At 36.5% G+C, this 18,081-nt stretch overlaps 1 protein-coding gene across 3 annotated transcripts in view; it reads left to right on the forward strand.

The window, feature by feature from the left end:
• The window catches only part of GLRA3 (glycine receptor alpha 3), a 93,804-nt gene extending 84,918 nt beyond the window's left edge, over nucleotides 1-8,886 (forward strand). The window contains exons 9-10 of one of the 3 annotated variants that reach the window (XM_050896116.1): nucleotides 4,635-4,754; nucleotides 8,617-8,886. In XM_050896116.1, coding sequence (XP_050752073.1) covers nucleotides 4,635-4,754; nucleotides 8,617-8,886 — 390 coding nt within the window. The remainder of the gene's footprint in view (nucleotides 1-4,634; nucleotides 4,755-8,616) is intronic. The other 2 variants (XM_050896117.1, XM_050896118.1) reach the window with 2 other exon arrangements.
• The last annotated feature ends 9,195 nt before the right edge of the window (nucleotides 8,887-18,081 follow it).

The following is an 18,081-nucleotide window of genomic DNA, read 5'->3' on the forward strand; positions in this document are numbered from 1 at the left end:
TTTGCCTGTTCCTATGTGTCGAGTCCTAGACTTCTTCAGGTGCAGAGAGAAACTCATGTACTGTAGCCTAGAGGACGATTCAGACTGCGTGTACCTGCTTTCAACATTTGCCCCTGTGAAAAATGTGCTTTTTTCTTTTTGCTGACAGTAGCAGAAAAAACGCTTTCTGAGACACACAGGAGGAAAGCAGCATTTGTGTGATAGGGTGTTTGTTTTTGAAATATGGCAGCTCTCTGAAAGCTGCTTAAAGATTTGCAATGGGAGGAATGGGACGGGCAGAGACGGATTACTGGACAGGGGGCAGGTGAGCCACAATAAATGCGTCATGTATCAAATACAAACAGCTGTGGTGAGTGATATGTTATGTGAGTATACTTTTAGTCCATTCTTTTTTTTCACCATGTATTTATAGTGTCTTCTGGATCTCAGGCAAATTTACCATATTCAACTTTAGTGATATCTTTTCACTTCCTTAAATACATGTCCATTATTATAACCACAGGTTTAGAAACTGGCAGGCAATATTACCTTCCTTCCTCAGAATCAAACCAAATCTCTTTCCAGCCCCCTCTTAGCAAGACTTCAAGCGCACCAAAGGCACTTCTTCAGCAACCACAATCAATCAAACTTCAGCTTAGAAGTACGTGAGGAAGGATCCACAACATACAAAGCACTTCTAAGAGAAGACCGCTTAACAAAAAATTATGCACATGAATAGTCTCGTTGACTTAAGTGTTTTGCTGGATCAGTGCTTGACATCATGGTATTTTTGAATTCACACTTAAAAGTTCTTATTCTAATTTTACACTTCATTAGACAGTCTTCTAGCTTCAGGTAGGTTGCCTGCTAGGTTCTCATAAAATTAGAGGATTAGACTTAGAGTATCAAGTACTCCCCTTAGATTCTGAAGGATGAAGACATGCACTTCTATGCTTTTCTTCATAACATATCCAGGTGAGGGTATTAACTATATTCAGGGGTATATGGCTTTTCCTTCCTCCCTGTATCTGTATGTTTCATCATGAGACATGTTTCTCAGCCTAAATTTACCAAAAAATGCTTTGTTCTCATGTAAGGTTATGATTTTGAGAAATAGACATTTTTCTGAAAAGATTAATTTAACTGAACATTTCTTGACTGCCTCCAATTCTGTGTAGAGCTAGAGCTCCTGGCCAGAGTTAACCTTTGTGTATATACCTTCTCAAGCTCTAGAGACAGCTCAGCTAATTGCTTCTCTTTTTCTCAATGTTTTATTAAACCATTCCTTGCCCAACAAGTATACTAGAACTTGAAACGTTACAGCATGGAGATTTTATCTCTTCAAAAGAATTGGATTGCATCCTAAACCCTCTGGTATACAAATATGATGTCTTATGGATTAAAGAAAGCAGTTAATATCTCGCCTTCTTTACCACAAATGTTATTATTTATTCACCACAATTTCTAACATGAAATGCAGGCCCTAGGATCATAAGTCAAATTAGCTTTTGTTTCCTTCCTCTTTTGTCTTTTTCAAAGTCAGTTACTATAGCTCTGTCATGGTTTAACCCCAGCCGGCAACTAAGCACCACGCAGCCGCTCACGCACTCCCCTCTACCCAGTGGGGTGGGGGAGAGAATAGAAAACAAAACAAAACAAAACAGAAACTTGTGGGTTGAGATAAAGACAGTTTAATAGGACAGAAAGGAAGGAAATAATGATAATGATGATAATAATAATAAAATGACAATAATAATACTGAAAGAATTAGAATATACAGAACAAGTGATGCACAATGCAATTGCTCACCACTCACACAGATGCCCAGTTAGTTCCCAAGCAGTGATCCACCCTCCCCAACCAACTCCCCCTGGTTTATATACTAAGCATGACATCATATGGTGTGGGATATCCCTTTGGCCAGTTTGGGTCAGCTATCCTGGCTGTGTACCCTCCCAACTTCTTGTGTCCCTCCAGCCTTCTTGCTGGCTGGGCATGAGAAGCTGAAAAATCCTTGACTTAGGCTAAACACTACTTAGCAACAACTAAAAACATCAGTGTGTTATCAACATTATTGTCATACTAAATCCAAAACATAACACTATACCAGCTACTAGGAAGAAAATTAACTCTATCCCAGCTGAAACCAGGACAAGCTCATGATTATAAAGATTTGTATGTGTTATCCCTTTGGACTAGGTCAAACAGCCACTGGATCTCAGGAATTAGATTGTATTGACTTTTAAAACCACCATGTATAAAGAAATGTTCATTTGACCACAAAGTCAAAAGACATGAAAAGAAGTTAGGTTAAAAGCCTGCATTTAAAATAAACTTCAGGGGCTTCCTTCCTATGTCCAAATAGATTAGAGCAATAGAGCAGTTAGGATAACTTGTTACACTTTTTCATCCTACATGCTTACCATCTTGGGACATTTTACATTAGGTTTTTCTACCAGGTGAATTCCAACTGATGAATACAGAATTTTTTGGCACTTGCATTTTATCTGCAAGGGTACAGCAAAATTCCTAGTGATTCAACCGTGTTGCAAAAGTCCAAAAATAGATGGTTTTGCAAATGTTTCATTTCAGGTATATGTTGACAGAAGAGAACATGTATGAATAATATCTAATTGCAATAGGGCAGCTGAAGAATTTCCAAAGTCTATTTTCTTTGTAAATAAAAAGATATGCTTGTTCCAAGAAATATTTACTTTTACCAAGTAACCCTAGCAATATCAGATGATTGAATTTCAGTGCTGGAATGCCCTTGGTAGGTCAATGAATCCATTTTCCTGACCTAAGTCAGGATCAGTTATACCTAATTCATCCCAGTCATAAAAATTCCACAAGCTCCCCTGCAATCTATTCCAATGGTTTAGAAAGTTTTTTACTCATGTCTTTTTTGGCCTCTCACAGCTTGTCTAGAAGGGGCACAGAGAACAGACTACTTCATTCCTTTATGTAGCCATTTGCACATTTCCATTCAGTCTTCTTTTCTTTAAATATTCCCAGTTGGTACAGTCTTTTTTTTGCTCATTCTCATTCTTCATCCCTGGACATTCTCCTAATAAGTCCATATAATTCCTCAAAACTGTGTTTACGAAATGATGCCTAGTCAGTAACAGTTGAGAGCAGCTGAAGGATCACATCATGCACGTTATACACTTGTTCATCCAAACCAGTTTGCCATTTGCCTTTTTAACAACAGCATGGTATTGACCCATATCAAGATTGTGACCTTCCATAACTCCCAGGTCTTTTTCCAGAACTACTGCAGAGCCATTTACTTTCCATCTTATGTTTGTGAAGTTGATTATTCCTGGCTAAATGTAGTACCTTGTATTTGCACCTACCAACTCTCCTCCTGTATTTTTCAGACTCTTTGTCCAAATCATTGAATTCAATTTGAACTCTAAACATATCTTCAAACAAATTTGCAGTTTTTCCCAGGTTGGAGTCTTTTGTAAATTTAATCAAAACTGTGGGTTATTCCTTCTCAATGCTGATTAAAAACACAGGAGAACTGAAATCTCTCTCTTAAGAAGCATATGATCAAACTCGGATAAAACCCCTGCAGTAAATGAGTGTAGCGAACAAAATAAGAGCTGCTGAGTTTTATGGAAAATTATACAGTTATACAAAATATAATTATGTACAGAGCTGTATCAAGACATTTTGGCATCCAAAGCTCATCTATCCTTGCCATTTTCCTTATGCTTTTTCCACCTACAGTCACCGCCTCTTTCTTACACCATCTAGTACATTTGCAGCCTCCCTTCCCAGACAACAGTAACAGCAGCATCAAAGACAATTCTTAGGTATAACTGCACCCTCTGGCTACCGTTTCTATGGTTATAAGTATGGACCTCACTCAATGATTCCAAATAACTGAAAGGCAAATTTCTTTTCGGAGGCCCAATCCAATTTGTACAGAAATAACAAAAAGTTTGAAGTGTCTAGGATTGTATTGTAAATACATTTATAAAGAAAAGCTGTTATTGCAACGTTATATGCAACCTATTCATTGCTGTTTTCCAATAAACATCACAATAGGTGTAGGAGATTTTTCAAAAAGGGTCTCATTTCTTTATGATTACACAAATGGCATAATGAATCCTGAGAACAGGGAAATTTTGGTTCCCAGTTAGAGACTTCATTTGATAGTCAGTATATGATCCATAGTGCTTTGTCTCTGTCAGAGAAAGAAATCTGTCCAATGAACACAACTATTTCACAAACATTGTATTACTAAAGTGATGGAAACATTCCTTCAGAATGAATTAATATTAATTATTCATTTACAGCTACACTCCTTTCGGTCTTGAAAGACAAAAGGAAAAAAATAGTAGAATTAGAAGTCATATAGGGATACTGAAACATACCTATGATCAGTGCTTTTCTTAGTTGCATTTACACTGTACGGAGAAAAACATTAACTGTGTATATCTACTGAATAACACTTTGATTTTAGATTAGCTTTTAATATATTTAGTTTTCAGGAATAGTCAATCTTTTAATTCTATTTTCAAAAATCTAAAGATCTTCGTATCTTTAGTGAAGAAAATAGACATGCAAGCTAGATTGTCTTTAATGGTAATCATACCTCTTTTCTTTTGTTTTCTTTTTGGTCAACCCATCCGTTTTGATGAAAGTATTTTGAGGGAGTTCTTGATGGAAATGAAATCAGTGAATCATTGCAGCATAGCAATGGCTTGAGATGTACAGGACCTATAGACGGGACTTTGCCTCAAATCTACAGTACAAATTTAAGGGTAAATTGTGAAGAAGATGTCCTATTTGTCACAATGTGATATCCAATCATTAACAGAGGCCCTGTCCTTTTGTCTGAAATAATGTCTTCCCATGTGATCTCCATATACCTTCATTGCTACCTGTATGTGATGACGTGAAACGCTAATAAAGGTACCTGTCTTGTTAATTTTGTAATCCATTTTGATCTGTTTAAATCTGGATTAAAACATAGTGTTAAAATTTTACTTTCTGCAACTTCAAAGGAACAGTGACATCAGTTCAAGGAGAAATCAGTTGCTACCAGATCAGCATTTAAAACCAAGCTCTTTGTAGTGCAAAACAATTCAATAACACTTTGTTTCTCAAAAACGAACAGTAGAAAATATAGTGTTAAATTATCAAAGCCAAGGCTTCAAATAAGTCTTCAAGATGTTACCACAACCTACAGTCAAAAGGCTATAGAGATATTTTCAGCCCTTATGCATATTACTCCTCAAGAGAAATGTATTATTAAATATATGGACAGAAAACAGTGTAGTCACAGGGCCACAGAAACTGATAGCTTTCTAATACTTTATAGGTAAGTATTTTGTAGAACAACGCTGATACGAAAATAAACTAATTGAAATTATTTCCTTCACGCCTCCAAAAAATTCTAACTTTCTAAATAAAAATTGTTATCTAAATTTATTTCCTATCTTTAATTACAGTAATTTTGATACAGATTATAAAATATTTGTATGTAGCTGTATGCAGAATAACTTCAAATTGTTAATTCCAAAGCTGTATGTGTGAAAAGTGCATTCATATTGAACTTTTATTGAAGTTCATTCGTAATAAGATTTTAAAAGCTTTATCAAAAATCAATAAGAAATCATTCATTTTCTTTTCTTCAGTGATGATGCGCTAAACAAATACACAAAAGACCAAAAAAAGAAGCTTCCTTATTACATTTTAAAAAAAATTTCAACCAAAATGCAGGACTTTTTGAGGAAGATTCACTGTCCAGATTCTCAACTGGGACATGCAGAGTACTTCCATTAGGTGATTTCAACAGCTGTGGACTCGGACACGTGCATCATGAGAAATATTTCTAGTCAAAAAGAGGGACTGTAGCCAAGTTAATTGATAAAAACAAATGGGGTGTCACTGACATTTTATAAAAATGCCTTTGAAAAAGCACTCCAAAGTTAATATCGATAACAAGAGTAACTACTTTTTTCCTGCTGTGCACAAGCATCCTCAGATACGAACCTGAGGCCAAATTAATGATTTTTCTGCATTATGAACTGCTGGAAAACTTGCAGAACCACATTTTGGATATTGGAGGTGGTACCCCAGAAAAAAAAGTATGGTGGTACCTGGCATGTTACAATGCTCCCAAAGGTGCCCTTTCGTGCATATCCATTAGCCCTAGCACTTTGGTCTGACTTGGCAGGCTCCAACCATCCTGCCTGCCCTCATGGAGACACCATCCAACAAACACTGGGCAGAAATGCTAGACCTCTAGAAGAACCTTCACATCACTTCCTCAACAACAGGGAGCATTTCCAAGCAGCCTGCTCGCAGACTAAATTCAGGATATCTGCAAGCAAAAAAATAAGCAGAGACCTGGCCTTTAAAACCATTGTAGGGATCACTCAATTCAGGTAAGCACAGAACAGAGACAATAAAGTCTTAGTATACAGTGCCTCCTCATCCTGAAAACATACCCAACTGAAAGCTGCTGCTCAGAAGAATTATTTTATTATCTTTTTGAGCCTGTGCAACCATAAGTATTATTTTCTGGAGAAGCATGAAAAGATCTAAACCCTGAATTGTATGTATGAAGGTGTTTAAATGGCAAGATTAGTGTAAATTCTCACAGTCCATGTATTTGTAACTTCTGTTAACTGGAATACAACACTACAACTCTTCTGGAATACAAATACTATAAAGATGTTATTTCCCATTCTTTTCTGACAAGAGAGGAACATTATTGTGGTAATTAGATCTTTGTTTTATCACGTCATCAAATAATGATCCTACCATTTTGTATTTCTGTTATTCGTTTCCATATTGAAGTCAGTCAGTGATTTTTCCTCCTCCTTTTCTTTCATGTTAATTTTTCTTCATTTTTTGTTTTTATAGGAGAATTCTAATACAGATTTGAAGTATAATAGTGTCAGGGAACTATATTAGTCTATAAGTTTATTCAATTTACATATATGAAAAAGTATTGCAGTTGGAGGATAACTACAGCAGTTGGGTGATAACTACAGATCTGCTGGATGCTCATGCTGATTGCCAACTAGTTCACTTTGAACTTAGTAATTGATCTGCACTCTTTTGTAGGTAACTTATTCAACTAACATTGATAATAAACATCACTGGAATTTCTTTAAACAAAATAATTAACAATGGTTCTTCTAGCAAGTACTGCTTAATCAAAACTTTAATATGTTTAGAATTAATTCTCCATTCCAAAACATTTTCAGATTTTCCAAATGCACAGGCACTTTCAAAACCAAAAAATGTGGAAGTTTGGATTTAAACAGTGTTCATTGAGAAATTACATGTGTATAAAGTAAGAGGTTTAAATAAAACAAAAATGTTTCAGAATTACTGAACAAACACTAATTATTTGACTTGGTTTGGTAAAAAATTTTTTTATCCTTTAATTTTAAGCTAGGAAGAGCTTCAAAATATCAAAAATTCTCTTACAAAAGGAAAATCAACTGCTGCTCAATTCTTTTTTTTAATACTTCTGGAAATTATTTTCCAAAATACTTATTTAAGAAATAACATATACATAATACTTTCTCATACTTCATAAAAGTCTAGAATCCTAAAGCAACTAGGCTAAAGTAGACATGAAAAATAGGAAATCCTGAATTTAAAGTCAGTATTTAAAAAGTTGTGAATGCCATCAAAATCACATGACTATCCTTGAGTAGCATACATAGTGAAGGAATACACTGGAATATATTTCAGAACCAAATTTGGCCCTGGCTTCACAGTCTATGTATCATTTATTTGCCTGCATTTGTACCTCCTTTATTACTTGAGAATACCTATAACCAGGTAAAGAGAAGTTACAAAATATGTCTCCAGACAGAAGCCACATTCTTGAAATGCATGCTATGAAAATATGTGTATCTTCAGACTATCTACTTTTGTTTCCTTGCCACATGATTAAAAACCATTTTCTCTTATAGATCCCTGAATTCAGAATGTCTTTGCCAGTTTTCCCCTGAATTGACAGAAGAATGAGTCAGAAAAAAAATCTGGCCTTTAGCTTTCATTCATTTTAAACTAATACACTTTACATACTATTGTCTTTATCTGATGTATTCACAAGGAACAGCAGAAATGAGGCATACAAATAAGATTAACTAAATATGCAATGACCAAATAGGCAGAATTCTCACTAATATAATTAACATGAACATCACTAGTGCTTGTATGATGAGTATCTCTAGAGGCCAGGATCCCATTTTGTTAAGCAACATATAGAGGTAATGGCTGTTGTCTAAAAGACCAGTGTGAAGTTGTCCAGTTGAAGACTGCGGATATTTACTGTAAATGGGGAAAATTAACCACATCAGAAGTTGTGTGCCTGATTACCACTAGTTTACTAAGTTTTCTCTTTTCTCTAAATAGATTATAGAATCTATAAACAAATAGGAAAATTTTGTGCTTGTTAAAGCTGCTGCAATATTTTTGACAGACAGTGATAGGGCTGAAATTTCAATTTCAACCAGTTAAGATAAACTGTGGATTCAAGAAGTCACTGAGGTAATGGTGCAATACTTGCTATTAGCAGCTGCTAAGATTTCTGTAAATAAAAAAAGCTTCTTGCTTTTTTCTTTCTTTTTTTTTTCTTTTTCTTTTTTTCTACAGGATGATGACGTAAGGGAAAGTCAATTTAGCTTTACAGCATACGGAATGGGCCCATGTCTGCAAGCAAAAGATGGAGTGACACAAAAGGGGCCAAATAATCCTGTTCAAGCTGCACCAAAAAGCCCTGATGAGATGAGAAAGGTATTCATTGACCGGGCCAAGAAGATAGACACAATATCCAGAGCTTGTTTCCCACTAGCCTTTCTGATTTTCAATATTTTTTATTGGGTAATTTACAAAATCATCAGGCATGAGGATATTCACCAATAACAAGATTAAGGCTTGCAGTACATACAGATCTGGCTGTCATGTTCGACAGGAGGCTTTCTGTTAGAAATGCGCATCGGAAGAGTGATTGGGAGAGTTAAAAGCATTGAGGGGGGAAAAAAAAGATCCTGCACAGCCTGCGATGCCCAGTCACAGCAGAATGGAAGAATGACACCCAGAGAAGATACATCTGCTATTGCAAACTTTTTCTGTGTCAAACTAAATATTAACAACTTTTCCATTGTAAATCACTCTCTACTGAAGCTTTACTGCCCAGTATTTATACATACTGTTACATAGTGGTATAATTGTACAGTACTCTTTGATGTTCCTTAACTTTTCTTAATTCTGGTGTATTTTTAATTACAAAAATGGATCCAGAATACTCTAGGTAAATCCGACAGTAATACAGAATAGATTAGTGTTTGTAACCTTTATTTTCATTTTACAAGATAATGACAAATTACTGATTTGAGATTACGATTTTAAGGACTTTTTTTTGTCTTAAGGACAGTACCTGTGGTTTTGCAATGAGCACATTTGACACATTTAAGTTATATAATTTATTCAATGTACTTCATATTACTGTTCCCCTGGAAGGTATATGTTGAAACAATCTCAGACAGCACAAGGTATCTACAGCCTAATAGTCTGCATACCACATGGGAAATATCTTAAAATTTGTAAGGTATTGATTCCTGGAAATAATTTTTTTTTTCTTTTAATTACCTACACTTTGATAATTGAAACTTATAACATTTTTTTGATCCTTTTTATATTTTTGAAGGGGTTGTTTTCTCGATTGATAAAACTCATACAGCTTGTGAGACAGACAAACTACATCAAAATTTTGCAATGCTTCATTTTGATTCAATGCAAAGAGATCTTGGACCAAAACTAAAAGCAAATGGCCAACAGTTTCACTGAAACATTTGGAGGACAAGTACAGCTGTGTTTATGCACATTTATCTCCTACATGTTACATCAATACAGGGAGTTTAATTTATGAATACATCAAGTTTTCTGACTCATTCTTTGAAGTATATGGATATGACTTAGATGCTGGTTAAGAAGCACTTCACAACTTTGGAAAAACGTGCAGCTCTTCTAAAACATGAAAAAGGATCTGGATGGTCTTTTACATTTATTGTACTTCACATTAATAAATAGGAGAACAACTATTAAAACTCTTAGAGATTTTCCCTGTTTAGGATTAAATAAATCATCTTAGTTTCTTTGAATTGTAACACAATACATCACATTTATGGCATAACTTGTAGGCAAGAGTGTTTACTTTTGCCAATCTTGTCTACTGAAAAACAAACACATGCTAAGGTGTGGAAATCTGACATTTAGAATTACTAGATACATTAAGTCCAGTAGCTGAGGCTGTTTCTCATTGCAAAATATTTTTATTTTGAACATGTTTTAAATTTTTGGTTTGTTGTTGCTCAGAATGCGTATACAAAAGCAAAATCAGTGGGAGGCAAACATCTGGTGCATTGCCAAAGGCATGGTGCATATGAAGTAACAGAAGCAATGTAACTCTGCACTGAGGATTATAACATAGCAACCTTGGGTTTGTTGTTGTTTTCCTCCAAGGATTATTTAGAGAGATTCTAAAATAGTAGCTCTCAGATTTTGTTCAGCTGTGTCAGAAAGAAGCTGTATAATCCTCCTATATTTTAAAACATTTTTTTTTATAGTTTTGCTTCATTTATGATCTGAAATGAATTCAATTCACTTTAAACAATTATAGTTTGCTGAGGTTGTGTCTTGTTTTTGTTGATTTCTTTATGTGCATGTTCCAAAAAATCCTGTTCACTTATGAAGGTGTTCATCTGTGTGAGGGGGTATCATGAACTAATGGCTGACATTTCAGTTGGGTTATATTCATCTCTCCTGAAGTTATCATTAGCTGTATTGTATGAAAAGGGAAGTTAACTTGCTTCTGCTATCAGCAAAGTCAACAGTATTTTGTTTAAGGACTGTTTGAGGTACTGGATCCATAATCAAGAGGCAATCATAAAAAATTACATTACCTTTCAGGCTCATCTCTCTTCTTCTAAAATAGCTGACTTGCATTCAATAAAGAATTCTTAATTGAAGGGGTAAGTGCATAAAAAAATGCTGGCCAGATCAGAATAACTCCTAGTTATTCTAGTTTATAACACTTGAGTACCTGATTCACATTGCCTCTTTCCCAATCATTCAATAGTCTGTTGCTCTTGCACATGTTGTACTACCTTGTTTTGAAAACATTAACAAATTTGAGTAATGCAGAGCTAAACAAATTTAGCCCTGATTTCTTTCTTCCTTCTTTAAGGCAGAAAAGGTCTTTGCTCTCAAATAGAGAAATCAGACAGGAAATCATGAAAGTGCTAAAAGAGAGGTTGGATTACAACCCTGGCAAAATGTAACAGGGAGCTAGAAGGAATGTAAATTGTTAAGCAAAAAGGACAAGTTCCTTCATTCATACATGAACCTATTACCTCAGTGAGGAGGCATAACCCTTGTGCCACATTTCTCTTTGACTAGAGTATGCTAATCTGAGGAAAAATTACAGCATAAATCTACATTATAATTCTTTTCTGACCTCTCTAATGGATTGTTACCTATATGTTCTATTTAAAATAAGTGAGATCTGCAGCTATAACGACTGGACCTAGTGCCTAGTGTTCCCTCTGAGGATGCATCTCTTCAGCCATGCACTATGATGAGAGGGAGGAAGAGGGTCTCAGACCTGGCCAATGAAAAGTATATCCCTTCCTTTACGTAGTTATATTTCTCTTTCATAGGCCGTTACATTCGGACGTTGAGCGTACCCTACTTTTATACTGAAAATTTACATATAATGCTCAGTCTTCTAACAGGGCACATTGAAAATAAAGAGAATTAAATATATTTAAAACATCATTATGAAAACGCTACAGTGTTGCTGGAACATTTTTTTATTTAGCAATCTATTAATAACAACAGTATTTCAGAGGGGAAAAGCAAAAAACGGTTCCATGATGATGTTTTCAAATGCACATAACATTTGGCATGTTATTCTGCTGCCCTCAGGTAAGTAAAGATTTTCTATTTTGATGTAATGGAACCAAGATCTCTCCTGAACTGATGGGTTTGTGTTTTTTTACTGGAACCATAACATTTGCCAAGGTAACAGAAGCCTCTGCAGTCCACTAAATAATGTGTTTTTCAAAAGAAAGCAGAACTTAAAATTTACATTTCATTTAGATTATTCCTAAATGTAAAGTAACATAGTAAAGAAAGAGAGAAATGCCATTTGAGATGATAAGAAACTTCAAGGCACAAATGCCTGCTATTCACCACTGACTAGGGGAAAAGTCCAAAAATGCCAGCAGGCATGCCAGCCCTCTGCACAAAGCTAGAATCAACAGCTACTGTCATCAGCTAAGATTAGTGTGGGAGATTATTCTTTTGTAACTGTATAATGAAGCAGCAGGGAAGAACATTAAAAAGATGCAAGAATTGAAAGGTACTCTGCAGTATTTACCAGACTGCAGTATTTATGCTACAGTCCTGTGAAAGAGGCAGTGGAGAGGCAGAAAAATAATCATCAAGGAAATAATGCTTGAGGCAGATGCCACCTAGCATGGTTTCTCCTACATCTAAAAAAGACCCTATTCATTAGGCTGAAGTAGATAGCTACCTCACCTCACTATCACTGAACCTGGGCTCTGCAGAGTACAGCTCCTTAGCAAAGCCACACAAGAAGGCTTCTTGTAAGCACAACCCTTATGTGACAGGCTAATGCAGCTTTGCCCCAAGTCATTATTCACCATAGGTGCAGACTCTGTGCTGCTCAGGTCATGTTTTTGTGGTCTCTGTAGACCAGCCCTATACTTCAAAAATAAAATACTGGCACTAGAAGATCATTGCAATACAATGAAAACAGAGGGAGAAACTGTAGGATCTGGAGGAATACTCCAGTAACACAGCTACCAAAGAGCTGACACAGTCACCATAAAGGGGAAAGAAGGAAGCATGAGGCATCCTTACTACTTTTCCCTGTCCCCCAGTATCCTCTCCATAGGTACGCTTGTTCAGGTAGAAGCAGTAGCTGCAGGAGGAAACAATTTATGTCAACTGTTGCAAAGTATATACTCTCTTGGACGGTAGTTTCTACCTGTGCGGATAGAGAATTGACGTCCACACCATCAGCTTTCTTAATGGAAAGAGAAGTGGAGCAGGAAGGTACAAGATGAAAAACATGGGCTGTACATAGAATAAGAGGGACAACAGGGAGAGAGAAAGCCCAAAGCAGTGCCTGGAACCTCTCATATGACTGTCTGTTCTTCCTGCACTAAAGAGAGAGATGTGGCCAAATCCATGTCACCCCTCGTAAGGCCAAAAATTTCAGGACCTTGAGAGAGGATAAGAAAGGTCCCTTAGAAGTGCAATAGATATATTCAACTACCACAGTACCAAACTCTGTCTTAAATTCTGAATAACAAAAAGTATTTTATTTTTTAAATTATACTCAAATATCCACAAAATAGGCTTGCATGGTTAGAGGACTGGCTTTTTTCTCTGTAATGCTGGAGGAGGCTTGAAGGAGAAAGGGAAGAAGGGATATTAGTGTTTTACTATTTAGAATTTAGCTATTTTAACACCAAAATAAAGCACATTCTACTTTCAAGGAGTTTTGACAACAAGTTCTATTATTTAAGCAGGTTAGTGGAATTCAGGAAGAACATGGAATTTAATTATTTTTTCAGCTCTATCATATATTGGTTTTCTTTGGATTGTCTTTATTAAAGTTTGTTCCAAAACCTTTTTATAGGTTGCTTTATAAAGAATCCTTTGTGATGTATGAGAGATGATTCTGTTTACTCACTAGAAAGACTTATATTTAGGTGATTTAGATGTGCACTTTACATTTAAGGAGTAAGGTATTGCTTCTACTTTGTACTATAACCCCTTACAGAACTGTAGGTTGATAATGTAGATAAAAATAGAATATAATAAACTGTACAAAACCCTATATTTTTAACAGTACGGAAAGATAAAAAGTCTTCCTTAACCTTAAAAAAAAAAGGTATTATTTTTAGCAATAATTTTGTATTAGATGGAAATGAATTTATTTATACAGTTCCCAGCCCAAGCTGAAATGGTTGGTTGCAAAAGATAGATATACTTTATGTGCAACTTCTGCTCTAATTTAAGCTATCATAGGAATTAATCTAATCCAACAGAGCAGAATTTGGCCTTAAGCTGTGAAACTGCTGAATGAGCTATTAATTCTTACAGTACACCTGTGAGGTAGTAAAATAACTTTACCCACATCTTACTGTACAAGCATATGGTTATTTAGATGAGAACAATATCAGATCATCACGGCTTTTTTCCCTTTTGAGACAACTAAGAAGAAAAATATAAATCACAAACCAAACTACTTGTTAATAATAAAATGAGTATTCTATTTTGGAGTGGTTATGGAAAAGGTGCCTTCAGGCAACACATATCACCTACAGTAGTTACTGAAATACTATCAGTTTGGAAGGCTTGTGGAAGCAGGTTAGATTGCTAGAAGTAGTGGGTTAAAAGCCAGAAAAATGTTGGCTCATCCTGTATTCTTGACATTCTTGAATATTACTGCACTTCTTCACTTTCATCTTTGTGAAATATGCAAGAAACATTTCTTATGTTTGTATTTTAATGTATGACAGAGTGATGTTAACAGATGAAATGGACTAAAGTAGCTACTGATGTTCTATGAATGTGTAATTGTGAGCTGTATAAAAAGAAATTGTGCCATAAGCTTTTGACATAAAGGTTTAACATAATATACAGTATTTTGTGTGTTAGTGATCCCAGCTTTTTAAAGGCTACAGCAAGAAAAAAAAAATTAATATGATAGTGTATTAATAACTTGTTTGTGAGTTTTCAAAATATTCTCCTGTGAATTCTGTCTGATGGCAATTTCATCTCAAAGTACTTCCTTTTTGGTAAAACTGTAAATGTGTTGTGCATGGATTTGATTAAATTCCTTTTTATTGTATTACAGTATCATATTGCACTTAAACTGACATTCTTTGCAGACAGAAGTGTTAAAATATGTGAAATTTATGGTGTCACCCATGTCACTGTAGATATTTTGTTCAAAAAAAAAATAAACTTAACTTTTTTCAGAAACCATGCAATTATTTTTGTGGTATTTTAGGCAATGGGTTTAAAGTCACAGGAGGGACTATCGACACCATTGGAAAAAAAGGGTGAAACCCTCAGCAGTAGTTGAGGTTGTATTGGGTCTAGCTGAGATGGAGTTAATTTTCCCCACAGCAGCCCTCATAGTGCTGTGCTCTGTATCGGTAGCTAGAACAGTGTTGATAACACACCAGTGTTTTGGCTACTGCTGAGCAGTGCTCCCACAGCATCAAGGCTGTCTCTCCAACATTGCCCCCCCACACCAGTAGGCTGGGGGTGGGCAAGATCTTGGGAGGGGACATAGCCAGGACAGCTGACCCAAACTGACCAAAGGGATATTCCATACCATATGACGTCTGCTCAGTATAAAAGCTAGGGGGAGGAGGAGGAAGTGGTGGGCATTCGTTCGTTTACGTTTGTCTTCCGGAGCAACCACTACGCGTACTGAAGCCCTGCTTCCCAGGAAGTGGCCAAACATCGCCTGCTGATGGGAAGTAGAGAATAAAATCTTTTGTTTTCCTTTGCTTTCGCGCGCGACCTTTGCTTCTGCTTTATTAAACTGCCCTTATCTCGACCTACGAGCCTTTCGTTTTATTTTCTCCCCCTGTCCAGTTGAGGAGGGGGAGTGATAGAGCGGCTTTGGTGGGCACCTGGCATCTGGCCAGGGTCAACCCACTACAGAGGTACATTACCGTTAAATATTTCAGGAGTGAAAACTTGAGAGAGAAGGAATAGAGCGCCTTCAATTGTTACATTATTCAGATTAACCTTCAAAATACTTTAACTGCGTTAATGAAATATACAAAGAGGTGTTTTCAGGGAGCATGACGGAGGATAGCAGGCACTGAATTAGGAGTTTGATCTTCCAAAGCTTCCTTTACAGCGAGTGGACAGAAAGAGATCTCTCTAGAGGACAGGCGGAAGATGGGCTCCAGTTCTGAAAAAAGCTCATTCTGAAAACTCAGGGAAAGTCATGTTGATAAAAGTCTATTGAAATAAGTACAGCCACTCCAAAATAGTCCTGCTGATCTTATTATCAAAAAGGCAAAGTACTTCACTTGCAGCGAAACAGCCTTATGGAAACTTTATAGATCTGTGGGCCCTTCTAAGTACTTGATAGAAAAATGATTTCAAGACAACTGAAGTGAAGTTAGCAAATAAGAAGTCCCTTGAGAACAGTCTGAGTTCTGCTAATCTGATTACAGTAGTGTTAATATGCTTATAAAGAGCATACAGAATGGTCATCTCGGTAACAGCCACATGTCAATATGATGCCATTTAGGCTAGAAATCTTTAGCAGTCTCAGCACAGAAGCTTTGCACTCACTGCCCCCATATGACAAAAAGCAACACCAGTTCACTCCTTTCAACTTGCTTTTCATGTCAATGGGATACAAATACAAGAACTTTGCCATACTCGCAAATGAAGTATTTCCATTATCTGTTGCTAATAATTCAGTTCAGCAACGTATGGCTTGGAGGTTTATGAAATGGAAATTTCTCAAAAGAACAGCCAAATAGAACAAGAACACCAGTGGAATCTGAGCAGAAATCCTGAGCGTGCCCCCATAGAGCCCGCAGAACTGTGTGATCAGACCCCTGCTATTTATGACAGCTGTTGCTCCAGCAGGTCTATACCATCTTGTCTTCCCAAGAGCAAAGCGTAACTGGTACCTCTGGCCGTGTTTAGGTATGTTCACAAGCAAAAATGTCATGAAACTACTGCAGTAGCAAATGTTTTCATGCTGAGGTGCACAGTTCTCAGAAAAAGAAACTGCAAATACACTGTACCAGGTGTGCTACAAGCAATTAAACAAGAAAATAACAGCCAGGTAATGTGACCTGAGAGTCACAGAAGAAAGAAGTAACAAATCTTAAAGAGATCAATATGTGATTGTGTTGCATAAACTGTGCAGCCTTTTCAACACAGAATTCTGGAAAAACAGATATCAAATATCCTCTTTTTCATGTTTGCGTATATAGATACCTAATTATTTTAAAAATGAAATAAAGATTTAATTCCTTGTGGTCCATGCAGTGGATTTTATTTCTAGTATCCTACTCTCCATACACTAGCAGGATCTGAGAACATTTTTTTCTGAATAAGACACAAGCATGTGAATTTAAAACCCTGGACAACAATCCACCAAAGTCACAAAACCAGAATTACAGGGAAAATTTAATTTTGGAAATAAATTAATCTTTTTCAAAATTTGAATAATATACTTCCTAACCTTTTATAAACAAATATATATTTTATATATAATATTTTGTCATTGACAAAAATTAGATATTTCAACATTTACTTCACAAACTCACAAAGTCACAGAATGATTGAGGTTGGAAGAGACCTCTGCAGGTCATCTTGTCCAAACCCCCCGCTCAAGCAGAATCACCTAGAGCCAGTTGCCCAGGACCATGTTCAGATGGCTTTGAATATCTCCAAGGATGGATACTCCACAGCCTCTGTGGGCAACCTGTGCAGTGCTCAGTCACCCTCACAATTAAAAAACTGTTTCCTGATATTCAGAGGGAACCTCCTGTGTTTCGGTTTGTGCCCATTACCTCTTGTCCTGTCACCGGGCACCACTGAAAAGAGCCTGGCTCCATCTTCTTTACACCCTCCGTCCAATTTTTTACACAAATTGATGAGATCCCCCAGAACTGGACGGAGTACTCCAGGTGTGGTCCTACCAGTGCTGAGTAGAGGGGAAGGATGACCTCCCTCTACCTGCTCCCAACACTCTTAATGCAGTCAAGGATATCGTTGGTCTTCTTTGCCACAAGGGCACATTGCTGGCTCATGTTCAACCTGGTGCCCACAGGACCCTCAGGTGCTTTTCTGCACACCTGCTTTCCAGTTGGTCGTCCCCCAGCATACACTGGTGCATGGGGTTGTTGCTCCCCAGGTGCGGGACTTTGCACCTTCCCTCACAATACTGAAAAATCTTTTCTTGTAATGTTAGCCTCTATTTAAGCAATCTGCATTTAAAACCTCTACTGAGGTAATGAGCTCAGCCTGAAA

Source organism: Gymnogyps californianus, chromosome 4 (genome assembly GCF_018139145.2).
Source record: "Gymnogyps californianus isolate 813 chromosome 4, ASM1813914v2, whole genome shotgun sequence".
NCBI classification, from domain to species: domain Eukaryota; kingdom Metazoa; phylum Chordata; class Aves; order Accipitriformes; family Cathartidae; genus Gymnogyps; species Gymnogyps californianus.